At 37.9% G+C, this 19,071-nt stretch overlaps 1 protein-coding gene across 2 annotated transcripts in view; it reads right to left on the bottom strand.

The window, feature by feature from the left end:
• Positions 1-3,760: 3,760 nt before the first annotated feature.
• DOP1B (DOP1 leucine zipper like protein B) overlaps positions 3,761-19,071 on the bottom strand; it is a 61,868-nt gene continuing 46,557 nt past the window's right edge. For both annotated transcript variants that reach the window (XM_070750392.1, XM_070750394.1), the window contains exons 28-37: positions 16,005-16,084; positions 15,665-15,774; positions 14,232-14,378; positions 13,553-13,614; positions 12,810-12,938; positions 10,811-10,947; positions 10,665-10,714; positions 9,051-9,209; positions 8,359-8,488; positions 3,761-7,293 (exon numbers count right to left, since the gene is read on the bottom strand). In XM_070750392.1, the coding sequence (XP_070606493.1) occupies positions 7,027-7,293; positions 8,359-8,488; positions 9,051-9,209; positions 10,665-10,714; positions 10,811-10,947; positions 12,810-12,938; positions 13,553-13,614; positions 14,232-14,378; positions 15,665-15,774; positions 16,005-16,084 (1,271 nt within the window). In that variant the 3' untranslated portion in view covers positions 3,761-7,026. The remainder of the gene's footprint in view (positions 7,294-8,358; positions 8,489-9,050; positions 9,210-10,664; positions 10,715-10,810; positions 10,948-12,809; positions 12,939-13,552; positions 13,615-14,231; positions 14,379-15,664; positions 15,775-16,004; positions 16,085-19,071) is intronic.

Raw genomic sequence — 19,071 nt, 5'->3', positions numbered from 1 at the left:
TTCCTGTATGGTACATATGTTTGTATGTAAACAATTTAAAAAAGGAGTGGGGCAGCATATAAATCAAATCAAATCAAATCAAATCAAATCAACAAATAAATAAATAAATAAATAAATAAATAAATAAATAAATAAATAATCATATGAGAATGTACTTACGTTTACTTTTAGAAGCGGTGGAATATTCGTATACTTTGACAGCTTTAGTTTCCTGCTAAAATTATGACTCACAAACTGAAACCAAATAAAATACTTTCAGTTACCAAACTGTACACACTTTTTTCAGTCTCAGTTTCTGGTTACATTTCTCTTCCTGAAGGTAATTTACCCAAAGACAACAAATGAAGAGGAACAGCAAATAAAATGTAGACAGAACTTCATTTATATTTGATCTTTCATTCCTATATTCCAAAGGATTGGTTACAAGCATTATCAACCATCTGATGTGAACTGGGGTTAATGAAAAGTGAAGTATGATGTTTCCAATTTCTTAAAGGCAAATCTATAACAAAAGTAGCATTTGCAAATATTCCAGGTCACCCAATTGATGTATTTTAACTTGTAACAATGTATCTTTCATAGTTATATTTTGCATTAACACTTTAATCACTTTCTTAAAGTAATGTTCTGCTTTTTCATAGCAGAAAAAGAAAAATAATATTCATCTGGTTCAGTTCCAAATTGGGAGAAAGACACTGGAAACATGGAGATTGATTGGAAAGATGGTTTAATGATGAACATAACCAACAGCATTTATCGTTCTGATGCAGCTGACAAAATGGAGTTGGGGGGATGTTATACCTTCTTTGGGCTTTGTATTTGAACTTCCTGTTCCTATACAAGAAATTATATTGTACTGGCTACTATGAGATTCCTATCATTTAGAGATTATGTAGGGGTCATAGCTAGTTCTATAGGCAAAAGAAGAAATGCAAATCTTAGATGTTTGTCTGAGCTAATCTGGCCAACCTCTGGCTTATTGTGTACCTGGGCTTACAGGTTTCTGTGATTTTGAAATTTGGACTTAAATGAAGGATGTTGGGCAACATAACTCCTATTGTAGCTTAATGGTTTTCATCCTGTGTTGGATCTTGGCTGAGGAACTGCTTCTAATCCTACCATTCTGCTTTTGTTGCAGGAAGTTTTGAAATATCCTGTCTTGAATGGATTTCTGCCTGCAGTATTTACTTTGCTTATGAACAGAGCTGTCTAGATACTGTACTTGTCTTCCTCTTTCAATAAGCTCTCTATCTCTTAAGTGTTGGTATCTGCTGTGGGCTTGGGGGCTACTTCCTGCTTCTAAAAAACAAAACACAATGAGGAAAAAGGCAACAGAAAACATTGTCATCTGTCTGTGTGACTAAGGCAGAAATAACAAAGTTAATTACAGGAGGGAAGAAAGGGTGTGGGCCTATTACGCATGCAAAGACTAAATTGAGCAGCATTACATAAAAGCAAGCATGTCTTCAATGGGGATTTTGTACTCTGATAAAGTCAGTAGGCGCTGATGAAAGCTTAGTAGTTTTTTAGTAGAATATTTTTTTCAAATGTTCTGGAGATTGTGATGTCTATTGCTTATCTATCTATCTATCTATCTATCTATCTATCTATCTATCTATCTATCTATCTATCTATCTATCTATCTATCTATCTACCTACCTACCTACCTATCTACCTCACCCATCCACCTACACATATACACACACATATACATAAGTTAAGCTAAGCCACACCCAGGCTCCGAGCCATTTCACAAGAATCACAAAAGATCCTGCTTTTTAGTCACCAAACAGTTTCCATTGGCTGACTTCTTGTTATGGCTGTTCCACCTCATAATTTCTTATAAACTGAAACTTAGGACTGGTCCTCAAAGTTCAGACCATTGCAACATCCTAAGATTATATAATCACCATTTGCAGCCTTACAGCTTCTGAAAGCAGCCAGTATAGAGAAACCAGCACTGGGTCAGAAATGGCCACCACTTTGATGGCCTTGCTTAATGACCCAATGATGGCAACTGGAAATGCCAGAATTTCAATAATAATAATAATAATACCGGTAATAATAATAATAATAATTATTATTATTATTATTTATTAATTTGTATGCCACCCCTCTCTGAAGACTCATAACTAAGTGGTGCAGTCATATGACTTTGCATTTTACAATTATGCCATTCAGTGATGGAAATTCCAGTCCCAACTGCCATCATTAATTGAGGACAACCACTTTTGCATTGATTTTTACATTCAACTTGCTAAGACTGCTTTAGGTCTACCTTCAGGGGACAAATTAACAATGATGTGGCATATTTTAACCTTTCTTTACGGACATACAGTAGTCCCTCACCTATCACTGGTGTTACGTTCCAGACCCGGCCGCGATAGGTGAAATCCGCAATGGGGAATTTATCGACTGATAGTACAGTGATCCCTCGAGTTTCGCGATCTCGATCTTCGCGAAACGCTATATCGCGATTTTTTAAAAAAAATTAATTAAAAAAACCCCCTCTTCCGGGTTTGGCTTCGGGAGTCAGCTGGGAAGCGGCGCGGCTGTTTTAAAAGGTCGCAGCCGGCCTGGGGGGCTTCCCAGCACCCCCCCCGAACCCGGGTTGGGGGTTCGGGGGGGTGCTGGGAAGCCCCCCAGGCCGGCTGCGACCTTTTAAAACAGCCGCGCCGCTTCCCAGCTGAGTCCTGAAGCCAAACGCCAAAGGCGAACTTCCACGTTTGGCTTCAGGACTCAGCTGGGAAGCGGCGCGGCTGTTTTAAAAGGTCGCAGCTGGCCTGGGGGGCTTCCCAGCACCCCCCGAACCCCCAACCTGGGTCTTCCCGGCCGCCCACGCAAAGGGGAAACCCCGGCTCCTCGCTGATGCCCGCCGCTCGACCGCCCGCCAGCAAGAGGGGGAAGACCCAGGGAAGGTTCCTTCGGCCGCCCAGCAGCTGATCTGCTCGGTAGCGCAGCAGCAGTGAGGAGCCGAATCGGGGTTTCCCCTTTGCGTGGGCGGCGGGGAACGCAAACTCCACCATCTACGCATGCGCGGCCATAGAAAAAAGGGCGCGCATGCGCAGATGGTGTTTTTACTTCCGCAACCCTACATCGCGAAAAATCGATTATCGCGAGGGGTCTTGGAACGGAACCCTCGCGATAATAGAGGGATCACTGTACTTATTTAAGTATTTATATTGTAATTGTTTGGTAAGTTTTCATTGTTTTAAGTGTTTATAAACCCTTCCCACACAGTATTTATTTTAGATACAGTATTTACAATTTTAGATATATTTTTTTTGAAAAACCTGCCGATCGAGTTCGGCGGGCTGTTTAAATCTGCCGATCGACTTCCTCAGAAACCCGCGAACCAGCGAAGATCCGCGAATGATTTTTCTCATTATTTCTTGAAAACCCGCGATGAAGTGAAGCCGCAGTAGGTGAAGCGCGGTATAGCGAGGGACTACTGTATTCTGCTCCTGTTTTTGATAAATGCTGACTTCAGAGAGTTTGGGACTTGTATATATGAATTGATAGAGCCAGTAGGCTTTTCATTTTTTTGGCAGTATTATTGCAACTCCCTACACATTTCTTCATTATTTTTTTTAAGTTTTCACAGACAACATTTTACTCTGGCAGAAACTGGGATGCGACCCATCAGGATGATAATCAATACATATGTCAACCTTCCATATGGAAACTGTACATGTGCTTAATGATAAATGAAATCCCAAAAAAGATTATAGATTATCAAAATAATTGCAAGAGTTGAAACTTTTGTTTTTAAAATGATTTATTTTTTTAACTGTAGGCGTGTGGATGTTTCAAAAGATTATGATTTAGAAATAAATCATTCAGTATGAAAGACTAATCTAAATAAAGAATATAAATGGTAGAAAAAAACATTTAATGTTCAAGGTATTTTGAAATAACATTGACTATGAAAATTACATTCAATAATTACAACTTTATACAGCACCTATTTACTCTAACAGTCCACTCTCCTTGCCAATCATTTTAAATATGTAATTATATCCCATTTATTTTTGCCATAAATCATTGTCTAAGATACTCAGTTATCAGTCATTTTAAAACAGTAGTATCAAATCAAAACGTCATCTATATTATGACTTGGAAAATAAGCATTTCAATAATAGCAGTATTTCCCAGACAATATTGATTTCAAATTTTGAAAAAAAAAATCATGTCTTTTTATTATTTTTACAAATATCTCAAAGCAGCCAACATATCCAACACAACCTTTCTCATTCTAACAAACAGCAACCCTGTGAGGTGGGCTGGACTGAGAATGAGTGACTGGCCTAGGGTCACCCAGGTGACATTCATGGCTAAGGCAGGATTATAATTCATGGTCTCCAGCTTTCTAGTTGATGCTTTAACCACTAGACCAAACTGGTTCTCAATGTGCTATCAACCTCACATTGCACAGTAAATCTACTGAAATATTATATAGACCCAAGAATGGTAAATTCAACTGGTCTGGTACATTTTCAATTAATTGAAATATATTTTGTTAGACGGGATGTGGGGAAACAAAGTCAAACAAAGAGATTGAATGAAATTAAACAATGTAGCAGCAAATGACCTGCAGGCATCAAGCATCAATCTATCTAAGTAAACAACTAAGAGAAAATGAAATTGGAAAGTTACAAAGTCATAAATATAGTCCCTGAGTTAAGTTCAAAGTGGGTGGAGAAGAAAACAGAAGGAGGGGGGAGAGGAAAGAAAGTTTTGTGGTGGATGTAATAGAATAAGTTACAATGTATTTGGGATACTAAATTTCCAATTTAGAGGGTTAAATTAGATTTGGGAATTATATGTATTGTAAAACAGCTAATATTAGCTGCACTTCCTCAGAATAAACAAAAAGCAAGGACATATGAGATTCTCCTGTGGTACAACTGGCATTGCAAACAAAGACTGTCTATTTTCCCTGAGAGCTAGAAACATTGTCAAAGATTTTGCAAATATTTAAATTTCCACATGGCAGGAAACACCCAGTGTTATACAGCAGTATCTGTTATAGAGTGGAACATATATCCTTGATCAAAAACATTTAGAAAGGCATAAGTATACATTCATAATGATAAAGAAAGTTTAATTAAAGTATATTTGTTTAAGTTTACAAAATACATAAATAATTTACAATATTAAAATAAGTACATCTTTACAACATCCTTCAGGTTTTTATGATCTGATATAATGGAAAGCAAACCTAATTGAAAAACGTGCTATTATCTGACATTTAACAAATCCAACAAAGGCAGTTAAATGTTTACCTAAATGTGAAACATAAATATTCACATTGTTTTTCCCCCAGTGTATATTATTTGAGAAACTCAAAGTGCTAATCATCACAGGTGAAGAAAGGACAATCACATAAAAAAAATTGAACTTAAAAAAGTACAATTAAATACTAAATGCATTTAAACAACAAAGTAGTAGTTTTTGAATATATATATACTTTGCTTCATTATCTATGTTCTTCTACTTGCATGGCATCTTTGACCCTTTTATACTTGATTCTGTTGATGTATTGCAAATCTTATGCAAAAATCTAGTTAGAGCAAGAGCCATTCTCTTTCAAAAGGAATCCTTAACCGTAAAACAATTTGCTTCCAGTCTTATACAGGTAATCCTCAATTTAGAACAGCTTGCTTAGCGACTGTTCAACGTTACGATACTGAAAAAAGTGATTTATGACTGTTTTTCACACTTACAACCGTTGCAGCATCCCCAAAGTCACGCGATCAAAATTTAGACCCTTGGCAACTGACTCATATTTATGATGGTTGCAATGTCGGGATCGGTGATCCCCTTTTGCAATCTTCTGACAAGCAAAATCAACGGGGAAGCCAGATTCACTTAACAACTATGTAACCCCTGTAACAACTGCATGATTCACTTAACAAGGGAGGCAAGACAGGTCACAAAATGGAGTAAAATTCATATCTGAGTGGCAGAAATTTTAGGCTTAATTTAGTTCATAACTTGAGGACTACCTCTATAATACTTTCAGTAAATTTACACTTTTGCACAAGAATGTTTCAGCATAAACCTCTAAACCTCGGAAGTAGGTAGTTATAATGCAGCATAGTAATCTATACATACTATTCATATATACTTGTCTATAGGAACTGTACGGTTCTTAGACATACATTCTTTTACATCCTTATTGGCCCAATACGATTAAATACCATTTTAGCAAACTATAAAAGGCAACAGTGGCTTTGAAATTTCCAAGTAATTTCACCCCCCCCCACCCCGAAACATAAACACAAACATTAAAAATATTTACTGAAAAAGCAAGTATCATTGGTCTTGGTGAAGCTTGCTTGCTAGTAAATTGGTTTTTGCTTACAGAAATAGGCCTAACACTGAATTGGAAATGATTATGCCAATGTAGGATAGAGGGAACTTCATGTGATCCATAGTCAACCACCTATAGAAAGTAAGGAGGATGACCTTGCTGGAGATTATGCATGATCTGTTGCCTAGGCAAAAGCAGTTGAAGCATTATTAAGGCAAGAATAAGACAGGCAAACTAATTCACAATTTAACTGGCAAGATTCTGACATATAACTAATTTCAATAAAAATAGGAAGTTTTACTATTCTGGGGAATTGATTTTCTGGCATGGTCCACCTAAGGCTGATCAATCTTGCAAATATGTTTTCTGACTTTGGGGTCAGAAAAACATGAGTAATGTAACCATGCTAATTTGTTTTAGTAAATTGCTATGCAGACGTTGTTTAGAGCAGAATTAAATTAATTTTAGAAGAATGTATCTTTTCAGAAATATAGAATGTAGAAGGGAATTTTTTTACATTGAAAGTCAGCAAATCTGCATTCATAAATAAGTATGTCAATTGAACTATTATTTTAATTGAAAAATAATGATTCTTCATTTTAACTTAAGTTAATTTGTTTTGGTAAAGCTAGGGAAAGTTCCATGTTGCTCCAAGCATTTCACATTTTAGCAAAATGAAATCTGATGATTATAAGAACTGAACAGATATCTTACAATGATTCATTTTCCATATTATCTATAAAATCACATTCAACATATTCTTCCAAGACCTTCAAAATTCTTGTTCCACTGCTGGTGGGATAGGTGTTTTTAAAAGACTTGGGGTTGCCTGTGTTTCGTGATCTGCCACTTTGAGTTTTAAAAGCAGAGTTTAATGTATTAAAGAATGGAATTAATTGTGTGATATTTGATACAGAATGAAGATCCAAAAGAGGAAAGTCACAATTTTTTGTTGCTTCATCACTGAGATTTTGTTCCTTAAAAAAAATAAAATAAAAAATGAACCGTTAATATGCATTTGCATGGAAGTATTTAATATAAAGTATTTAATACATATACATACATAACTGTATCATGTACTGGTCAATTAACCTGAATTGGGTCCAGTGGTGAAATCCAATTTTTTACTGGCGGTTCTGTGGGCATGGCAGGAGAAGGATGCTGCAAAATCTGCATTCCCAACCCACTCCCGGTTGGAGGATACTGCAAAATCTCCATTCCCACCCAACTTCGGGGCCAGCAAGACATAGTATTTACCGGTTCTCCAAACTACTCAAAATTTTCTCTACTACAGTGATTTTCAACCTTTCTTGAGCCGCGGCACATTTTTTACATTTACGAAACCCTGGGGCATATTGAGCGGGGGGGGAGGCTAAAAAAAGTTTGGACAAAAAAATTCTCTCTTCCTCCCTTTCGCTCTATTTCTCTCTCCCTTCATCTTTCTCTCCATTCCTCTTTCTTTCTATTCCTTCCTTCCTCTCTTTTTTGCTCTCTTTCTTCCTCCCTACCTCCCTCTATGTCTTTCTCTTTTTCTCCTTCCCTCCCTCTCTTTCTCTCTCTCTCTTGCTTTCTCTCTCTCTCTTGCTCTATCTCTTTCTTTCTCTCTTTCTTTCTTTTTCTTGCTTTCTTTCTCTCTTGTTCTCTTTCTCTCTTGCTCGCTCGTTCTTTCTCTCTCTTGCTTTATTTCTTTCTCTCTTTCTCTCTCTGAGCTTCGCGGCACACCTGACCATGTCTCGCGGCACACTAGTGTGCCGTGGCACACTGGTTGAAAAACACTGCTCAACTAGTTCTGCAGAACTTGTCAGAACCTGCTGGATTTCACCTGATTGGGTCCCATAAAAGGATTACTAGACTGTGCTTTTCCAAATATATACAAATGTTGCTGAGCAGTGTTGCTGAATTGAAGCAACTGTTCAATACACGAGGATATTGTTCAAACTGGGTTCATCTGATAAACATAAATATTGATTTACAAATATTATTTAATAAGGAAACTATGGAATTTCTGGATATGAAAGTCATTTAATAAAGATAATACTTACCCCATATTTTAGCTTTAATAAATCCATGATTCTGGCAACATGAGGCTTGCATTCCTGATGACTTTCCATTACATCTGAAACCATGCTGCAACTCTGCATGTCCACCTCTGGAACAAAGGCCCACCTATACCTAAAAACAGACATTATGTAAGGTACGAAATTTAATATAATCTTATTTTTTGATCATGTCGATCAACAGAAAAAACTATCCAATTCAAAAAGGCTGGTTATCTCATTTGGTACACAGCACAAAATCTTTAAAACCTAAATGCTCTTTCAATTTGTCTATATATGTTTGTTTCTTTGTCTTTTTAGTCCTATGGGAATAATTTTTGCCTTCATTTTCTTAAACCAGAAATTTTCTGCTACAAACCTGGAGAGGAAAAAATACAGCTTTATTTCCACCAAATATATTGCTATATTTTATTATTGTTATTTTTAACCTTTTTATAACTATATATGAGTTTAACTTTTGCAATATAATGTGAACCTAAAATGTTATTTTATGCATTTAAATATATATTTAAGGTGCACAAATTTCACCAGATTCTGAAAATGAGAGAAAAATATTAGATTTAATAAATTAATGTAGTGGCATAACTATACAACAGAAAGAGTGGCACAATCAGTTTATGTTGAGATAATCTTCAAATACTCTACTATTTTGTTAAGAATAAAAATATAACACTTACATCTGAAACAACTGCATCTTGTCAGATGGAAAAGAAAGTGCGGTATCTAAGAATTTACAGGCTGATAAATACAAGGTTAATTCATTCTGGTGTATGTCTCCAAGTAACTGAGCACTGCCATTTGATGATGCTTTATGTTTGCTCATTTTTTTGTTGTTTCTGTGAGATTCAAAAAAGGAAATATCAAAAATTGCAGAACAATCCTGGTGACTTTTTTTTAAAAAAAGTGAACATTAACTGAACAATAATTAAACCCTTTTATACAAGAGTACAAATACAACTGAAATTTCAAAAAGAAGAAACTGCTGAGAATTAATTTTACTGGCACACCTAAAAAAAATTCCATTTTAAAATTTACAATTTCTATTTTAAATTTAACATTCTTTTCTTTTCCAAACCAGCCAACAAAATGGGTATTATATTCCATATAATTTTAAGGGGGCTAGTAACAGAATTGTTCTACTAGGCCTTACTGTGGCATATCAGCAGCCCTTCAAAAAGTTTTCTTGCCCTAATAAAGGAGAATAATTGTAGCTCAGGATTGACATGAGGGGTCCTTGGTGCTTTCTAGTTTTCTTGCAAATGTTTCATTATCCAACATAGGTAACGTCATCAGTGCTAGTAAGGAGTGTGGTTTGTTGTCAGTTTATATTCTGGTGGCTTATCCTCTCAGTGTTGGTGGGGTGGTTTTAGAGAGTCTTTGATTGGACTGTTTGCTGTTGGATCTTTGGCAGTTTCTTGATTGGAATATTGTTTACTTGAATGTTGGTCTGATGTTAATCTTGAAGTTAATCTATGCTAATCTGGGTGCTGATTGCTGGGGGAGAGATGCTTGGGTCTTTTAGTTCTATTTTGGCTTGGTTGCTTGTCTCTTTTGCATTGTCTATAGATGTTGTTAATGAAGTATAAAGTCTTGATCCAGACACTGAGCATTAGATATTTATTTATTTATTTATTTATTTATTTATTTATTTGATTTGATTTGATTTGATTTGTATGCCACCCCTCTCCGTAGACTCGGGGCGGCTAACAACAATAATATAACAGCATATGACAAATCTAATATTTAAAATAACTAAAAACCTTAATTAAAAACCAAACATACACACAAACATACTATGCATAAATTGTAGAGGCCTAGGGGGAAAGGAATATCTCAGTTCCCCCATGCCTAATGACAGGTGGGTTTTAAGGAGCTTACGAAAAGCGAGGAGGGTGGGGGCAATTCTGATCTCTGGGGGGAGCTGGTTCCAGAGGGTCGGGGCTGCCACAGAGAAGGCTCTTCCCCTAAGTCCCATCAAATGACATTGTTTAGTCGAAGGGACCTGGAGAAGGCCAACTCTGTGGGACCTAACTGGTCGCTGGGATTCGTGCAGCAGAAGGCGGTCCCAGAGATATTCTGGTCCGATGCCATGAAGGGCATATTGTTTTTTCTGTGGTGTATAATTTATCTACATCGCCTGTATTCTATTACTGATGAACTGTAGTTTAATACTATAATAATATAACTATTTCCAATCACAATCTCACGTTATTAACCATTAAGATCAGATTGCTCATTTTACTTGTTTTTTTGTTTTTCTTTGTTAAGTGTATTGAAAAAAAACCCCTTACTTTGCTGGTTCATCTGTTAGCTCTTCCTCTAACTGTATGAACGTTTGAATCTGGATGATCAGAGAAATGGAAGAGAAACGAGAAAAATGTATTAGTAAATATTTATTTCTTTAAAATATCCCCCATTCTGCTATTATTATTCTTACCAGTTCTGTCACCATGATTGGCCATAAAGAGGTTAGGTGCTGAGGGGAAATTCTCAATAAAAGCACCCTGAAAAAAAGGAACATCTGGGCACCTACTGAAGAGGTGTGTCCAACACGTAGGTTGTCAGTCAATCGCTCTTAGAAAAAAATTACAACAAAGAAAGAAAGAAAGAAAGAAAGAAAGAAAGAGGGCAAGTTAACATTGTAAACTATTTTATATGCTGCTGAATGTTCTTAACTCATGATGGCTTACTGAAATACAGAAAAAATATCCAGACTATTAAAAACTCAAGTATGAAAACTTAGTACTTATAACAACAATATTTTCTACCTAAATAAAATCAGTAAGTGTGCTGCTGAAATAGAAAAGTACTGAAATGTAAGCAGTTTGGTTACTATCATTCTGATTTATTAGATAGCACTGAAACTTTTTAAAATCAAAACTCCTTCTGGCTAAGATAAAGACGGAATTGTGAATAGAGCCGGCAGTGAGTATTTCAACAAAACAGATGTCAGAAGAATCAGTTATAAGTGAGTTTAAAGACTCAAATTGATATTCCTGATAAAGATGCATACTTGTACAAGCAAAACTACAGCATCAGGGACATAGTAATATAGAAGAAGCAAAGTTCTCTTCAAAATGGTGAGATGTGTACACAGAAGTTATGCAGGTTTTGCCTTTACATCCCATGTCTCAGGTTGTGTGAATTATGGCTTTGCTTCATGATGCCTGCTTTGTCATTCCCACCTACATTTTTGCCTGCCTATATTTTTCATATCTCAATGAAAAGCTCAGATGATGTCATGGGGTTTCCAAGTGATTCACAAACAAAAGTTGCAATATGTATTGAGTATTGGCCATGACTCTACAATTTAACTACCATATTTTTCGGACTATAAGATGTACCAGAGTATAAGACGCACCAAGATTTCAAAAAGGTATGTAAGAAAAAAAGAGATTTTGGCTCCCTGGCCCTCAAGACCACTCTGCAAGCCTGGGGGAAGGCAAAAACACCCCCATTTTTGTGAACAACGGCTCATTTTTCACGCTTTTTTTTCCCAAACATGGGGTGGGCCAGAGGGTTTGGGAGTCCTGCAGGGTGGTCCTGGGGCTGGGGGAAAGCAACAATGATGTTTTTAAGAAAAAGCCCCCCCCCCCCCCCCCCCAAAAAAAAAACCAAACACCTGGGGGTGTTTTTGTCTTCCTCCAGTCCCCAGGAGGGCAGGCTTCGGGAGGCAAAAAATGGCTGAATTCAGTGTATAAGATGCACTGATATTTCCATCCTCTTTTAGGGTGTAATAAGGTGTGTTTTATAATATGAAAAATATGGTAATACAGTATAATATTAAGTCAGCAGTGAATTGAGTGTGATTAGCCCATCTCCTTACCCTAATATTGGATATATATCAATTATATATACCCTCTCCTTTTTATTTATGGAGAATAATGAATACCTTGACTTACAACAATAATTGAGCCCAAAATTTCTGTTGTTAAGTGAAACATTTCTTAAGTGAATTGTGTCTCATTTCTTGTCTCAGGTCTCAAATTTGACACCCCTGCTCTAAAAATGTACAAGCCATCATCAATTTATAAGCTTTATGCTGCTTGAATTAGTTATTAAAGTAATGCAAGTATCTCTGCATAATTCCCACTTCCACTGCCATATATAAGAAATTGTATATGTCCTTTGTTTCAGAGCACTGAGAAAATCATGATGTTTGCATAAACTAATGGATATGAAATTATGTTTCTAACACTAAGACAATCTGTGCCAGCTGTGTAAACTATAAGAAGTTTGGGAAAAAGTTTTCTTGTATGGATTTTTCTCTTTCTCTCTGTCTGTGATGTTTAAGGTGGGAGATAAAAGGTCGCCTAGTTTCAATTTGGCCCAAAATAAAGCTAAATATCAGATTCCCTCGTGTTCAGAGTTTCATTGGATTTATCAGATTCTGAGCTGCACCCAAAAACCTAACAATAACATAATTTATTACTCACCTTGTATCAAAGGAAGATAAAGATGATATTGATCAATTTCACCACTGAAAACAGCAAAAGCTTGACGCTTTAACAGCATTGCCTTTTGTTCCAAACTTGGAAAGAGTTTTAAGGAACTACTCTGCATATCTATAATTAAGAAAATCAATGTTAACATATCTATCCCAAGAGTTATCTTAGCTGATACAACGAGCAAAATTATAATAGAAGCATATGAATCACATGGTATTATACTGCCCTTTATATGCTATCTATCCTCTCAAAGTACCTGCTCACATCAGACCAACTGCAGTCAGTGTTTAAAGACCAGCTATTAGGACATCATCCTACTGACATTTATAGAACTTCAAATATTTCTAACTAATGAACCAGCAAAATAGAATTCTTTTTCTCTAAACGTAACAATATAACTTAAATATTTCTAGCTACTGCTACTGCAGCCACCCCATATACCCAACAATGAGTTATGTTTCTATTAACCTTTACAGTTAGGATCCTAACTACAAAGTTTAACTTTTTTTATGTCTTAAAAAGCTTTATTAACTTTATTTGTGCTTTACATTGTTAGTGGCAATTAGTTTTCAACTTTTTCTGAATGTAAATAGGCAAAAATTTTGGTACTAGAATTATATAAAATCTAATAAAACAACTACGTAATACATATTGGTTTTGTGATTTTTCAATTCTCTGTATTCTGTATTTTCTAGCAGTTAGCTAGGTAACAATTATGAGAAAATGCTTACTCATCAAATCTTTAAACATAGTTTTTTCATGTGTAAGTAAATGATCGATAATGGTTCGCCAGCTGAAAAAAAAAATTAAAGTTTGGTGTAACTGGATTGGAAACCATGTATCATGAAAATACTGCAAATATTTTACATAGTGAGCCTATGAAACCTGATTCCTATGCTTTTCATTTATGACAAGTCATGAAAGCTTAGGTAAGTAATTTATAATTGATGTTCTATAAAGCCAACATTTTTTTAAAATATCATTTTAATTATTATTCAGAGGAGGGTAATTATATTTCCTTTTTGCAGCAAAACCATCCAAGTTACTTATAAAATCTTAAAGACTATTTTCATGTTTTATTATGGTTATAATCCATAAATATATGCTATAATAAATATGTTCAATTTCAGGTGCCACAAGAATTGTATTTAAAGTTACATATCACATCTTGCATTTCTTTAAAATAACATTTCAGAAAAAAACAGAAGATGAAAATAGTACTATTTTTTTTCTTTGCACAGTGATTGTCATTACTTTTAATTCCTTTAATGAAAGCCAAGGAATCTTAACTTAACTGACATTGATTCCAAGTTTGAATTTGAATTACAACTGATCTAAATAGCTTATTGCAATTTCCCAGTTAGTTCAATCAAAAACAAGTCACAAGATTGTTTTAAATGTATATCTTACTGAATGCATGATTTATCCATCTGAAAAAAAGCAGGGTCCATATACAGATCTAAAACTTCTTTCTTCCATGCTCGTTTAGTATAGGCGTAGCCGCTTAAGGAACTTAACAACTGAGTACTAGCATGGAAACTAGGAAGATTATAGGCACTGCAAAAGACACAGAAATAAAATGAGCAGATCACATACACAATTCTTACACAGTGTATCTCCACATACTAAATTCTATAGTGCTAATCTGAGTATTTCCACTATACTATTATACTGTACTTTATTTTCAATTTTTAGTAATATACCATGCAAGCAAACTAGAAAATTAACTAAATTTCAATAACTTAAAATACAGTTTAGAGGACCACTAGTGGAACGGTTTAAGTTGTGTTGTCAGGAACACAGGACTGATTATACAACTGGGCTGAAGTCAACTGCCATATGAAGCAGTATATACTTGATGTTATAAAAGATGACAATTTAATTTATTATCAAGTACATTTTCAGTGTTAGACAAGGGAGAGATAGTCTTCTGTATATCATAAGTGAAAGCCAGCTGCCCACTGCCCAGATTGTGGTTACATGCTGGTGGGAGTGCTGGGATGGAAAGAACGTTGAGGATTGGTTGTAACAACTCATTTATCTCCATTGTAACTTTGAGTGGTCGCTGAATGGTCTGTGGTTGTAACTACCTAGAATTGGGCTAATCCAAGAAATGTACTTTATATAGTACATTTATATATATATATATGATGGTCTTGGTATATTCGGGTTTCTTCCCGTGTAGGATTTAAAAATTTCTGGCGACGTTTCAACGAGGTCCCACTCGTCATCTTCAGGCTGGTGTTTCTGTCTTTATTCTAGGGCGAACACAGCGAGACCTGAGCTGCCTTCCTTCTATAAATACTGGTGGCTGGGTGTGGTTTGATGGCTCAGCAATTGCCTGCTGTGTAGAAACTTCCTGGTGAGTCAGTGGTTAATGGTTGTTGATTAGGCGTGATATGCTGATCAGCATACCTCAGCTACATCAACAACCCCAGGTGTTACCCCACTGACTCACCAGGAAGTTTCTACACAGCAGGCAATTGCTGAGCCATCAAACCACACCCAGCCACCAGTATTTATAGAAGGAAGGCAGCTCAGGTCTCGCTGTGTTCACCCTAGAACAAGGACAGAAACACCAGCCTGAAGATGACGAGTGGGACCTTGTCGAAACGTCGCCAGAAATTTCTAAATCCTACACGGGAAGAAACCCGAATATACCAAGACCGTCATACCTGTACCCGTGAAAATCTGCGGAACCACACACACTCACACACACATACACACACACATATATAAAATGTTTTTAGCTGAAATTTTAAAATTAAGGGAGACTAGGATGATACCATTTCGGCCTTATATATATATATATATATATATAATCCAAGGACAAATAGATTTACCTGTGATTGCGTAAGTAAGGAAACACATAGTAGAGCAAGCGTGAGATTAACGGGACTGCTTTCTCTTTTTCATCACTTTGATAAACCATATCCAGGAGAGAAGCAAGGACCTACCAAAATGAACAGGACATGTTTTTGGTAGAAAAAAAAGTACAGAAAATTCAGAATACCCTCAACTTCTATTGTATTCTAATAGTTAGGCGTAATATAGCACCTTGATCTTGCTGTGTTATACATTTGTACTGCAAAATCTGCATCCGTGTTCACACAATGAAAAGTAACAGTTATAGAAGTGCTAACTGCTCTGTTAACAACTACAACAACAAAAACTTAGACTCACCTCTGCAAGAAGAGTTAGAGCTTGAACACTGTATACTGATGGAGCAGAGGCAGACACAACAGATGATACTGTGGAATGATCTGTGGATGCAAAGGCATTGGGTGTCCCTTTAATTTTTTTAGTTTAAAAATATTTATTTAAAAGTTATAACAGTTACAATGTTGAAACAGACACATTTGTAAACTGTAATCTTCCATACATGTTGATAATTTTTGTAGGATATGAAATAAATCTTACACAAACTGAAAATTCTTTTGTTGTCTAAAGCATCTAGTCTAAATATATTACATTCAAAAATGTAAATAAATCCTGATTTCCTTTCCTTTGATTTCTTAATTTGCAACATGTTGCTAACCTTAGAACATGTCTAGCTAGGAGGGCTGCATCAATGCCTTAGTCCAGCGTTTCCCAACCGCTGTGCCGCGGCACAGTAGTGTGCCGCGAGACAAGGTCAGGTGTGCCGCAAAGTTCCGCTTCCAAACCGGAAGTTGAGTGTCCCGGCTTGCTTCTTCACACCTTCATTTTCGCGCCTTTCTTCTTCGTGCCTTCCTTCTTTGCAGCAGGTGAGCTTGGGACTCGGCGGGATGGCAATAGTAGCGGCTGAGGCTTTCACTTGTGGCATCGGGAGTGGTAATAGAGGCGGCGGCGGGAATAGCGGGGGGGGGGCTCCTGCAAGTGGAAGCCTCAGCCCTGGAGCCCCCTCGCCCGTGGGAGTGCTAATGGCGGCGACGGCGGCGGGAATAGCGGGGGGGGGGGGCTCCTGCAAGTGGAAGCCTCAGCCCTGGAGCCCCCTCACCCGTGGGAGTGCTAATAGCGGTGGCGACGGCGGCGGGAATAGGGGGGGGGGCTCCTGCAAGTGGAAGCCTCAGCCCTGGAGCCCCCTTGCGCCCATGGCTTTTCGTCGATGTCTCTGCCTGCCCGATCCGGAGTGCTAATAGCGGCGGCGGCGGGAATAGCGGGGGGGGGCTCCTGCCCGCCGCCGCTATTAGCACTCCCGCGGATCGGGCAGGCAGAGACATCGACGAGAAGCCATGGGTGCGAGGGGGCTCCAGGGCTGAGGCTTCCACTTGCAGGAGCCCCCCCCCCGCCCGATCCTTCCTTCTCTGGAGCCCCCTCGCGCCCATGGCTTCTCGTCGATGTCTCTGCCTGCCCGATCCGTGGAAGTGCTAATAGCGGCGGCGGCGGGAATAGCGGGGGGGGGGCTCCTGCAAGTGGAAGCCTCAGCCCTGGAGCCCCCTTGCGCCCATGGCTTCTCGTCGATGTCTCTGCCCGCCGCCGCTATTAGCACTCCCGCGGATCGGGCAGGCAGAGACATCGACGAGAAGCCATGGGCACGAGGGGGCTCCAGGGCTGAGGCTTCCACTTGCAGGAGCCCCCCCCCGCCCGATCCTTCCTTCTCTGGAGCCCCCTCGCGCCCATGGCTTCTCGTCGATGTCTCTGCCTGCCCGATCCGGAGTGCTAATAGCAACAGAGAGAGAGAGAGTGAGAAAGAACAAGAGAGAGAAAGCATGACAGAGAGAGAAAGAACAAGAGAGAGAAAGACTAAGAGAGAGAGAAAGAAAAGAGAGAGAGAGAGAAAATAAGAGAATGAGAGAGAGCAACAGAGAGAGAGAAAGAAAAGAGAGAGAGAGAAAATAAGAGAATGAGAGAGAGCAACAGAGAGAGAGAAAGAACAAGAAAAAGCACGAGAGAAGAAAAGCAAGAGAGAAAAAGAGAGATAGGAAGAGATACTGAAAGAAAGCAAGAAAGAGAGAGAGAGAAAAAAAAGAAAGCAAGAGAGACAGATAGGAAGAGGAAAGGAGAGAGAGAGAGAAATGAGAACAAAAAGGGGAGGAGAAATGAGAAAATGATTGAGGCAGAGAATGAGAGGAGAAACAAAAGAGAGAGAGAGGTGATTCTTGAAGCATATGGTAAAAAGCACCCAAATAATAAGAAAAAAACCCCAGCCCTCACCTGTTTTTGAAAAGAATAAAAGAGAATAAAACCCCAGCCCTCACCTGGTTTTGGAAATGGTTTGAGTACACACAGACATATAAGGGGCGGGGGGAGAGACAGAAATGAGACAGTAGTATAAATTTGAGGAGGGATGATTGATGATTGACTGTATTTATAAGGGGATGTTACATGGGATTGTATGTTCTATGTATAAATACATGTAGAAATACTGTAAATCTGAAGGTCAGCAGTTAAAATCTCATCCCCAGCTCCAGGTTGACTCAGCCTTCCATCCTTCCGAGGTGGGTAAAATGAGGATCCAGATTGTGGGGGCAATATACTGGCTCTGTTAAAAAATGCTATTGCTAACATGTTGTAAGCCGCCCTGAGTCTAAGGAGAAGGGGGCATAAAAATTGAATAAATAAATAAATAAATAAAATTTACTGTCTTTTTGTGTCATTTTGGTTGGTAGTGTGCCCCAGGATTTTGTAAATGTAAAAAGTGTGCCGCGGCTCAAAAAAGGTTGAAAATCACTGCCTTAGTCAACACAATTGCTTCTCAGGTGCATTCTCTTCAGCTCATTTTTAAGAGGCTGGCTGAGACTCAGATGAGACAAGTTTTTCAACTTCTGAATCTGAATCATGACACCGATTCTAATAACTAAGAAAAAAATATATACCGAAATCTAGACTATTTTTTACTTGGCTATGTTCAAGTGAAGGTTGACAGTTATCTATTATAATTTTGAATGGCCTGCAAGCTACCTTGGAGACTTTTAAATCTTGATTCAAAATGATCTTTTAAGGCAGTGTTTCCCAACCTTTTTTGAGCCGCGGCACATTATTCATATTTTCAAAATCCTGGCGAACACTGAACCGGGGGGGGGGGGCAAAGAAAAGTTTGGACAAAAAAAATATCTCTTCCTCCATTTCACTCTATTTCTCCCTCCCTCTTTCTCTCTCTTCCTTCCTTCCCTTCTTTCTCTCTCTCCATCCCTTTCTTTCTTTCTTCCTCTCTTTTTTGCTCTCTTTCTCTGTCCCTCCTTCCCTCCCTCTATGTCTTTCTCTCTCCCTTGCTCTCTCTCTGCCTCTCTTGCTATCTCTCTTTCATTCTCTCTCTTTCTGTCTCTCT

The sequence above is a fragment of the Erythrolamprus reginae genome, chromosome 4 (assembly GCF_031021105.1).
Source record: "Erythrolamprus reginae isolate rEryReg1 chromosome 4, rEryReg1.hap1, whole genome shotgun sequence".
Taxonomy (NCBI): Eukaryota; Metazoa; Chordata; class Lepidosauria; order Squamata; family Dipsadidae; genus Erythrolamprus; species Erythrolamprus reginae.
This window is presented reverse-complemented; position numbering and strand designations above follow the sequence as displayed.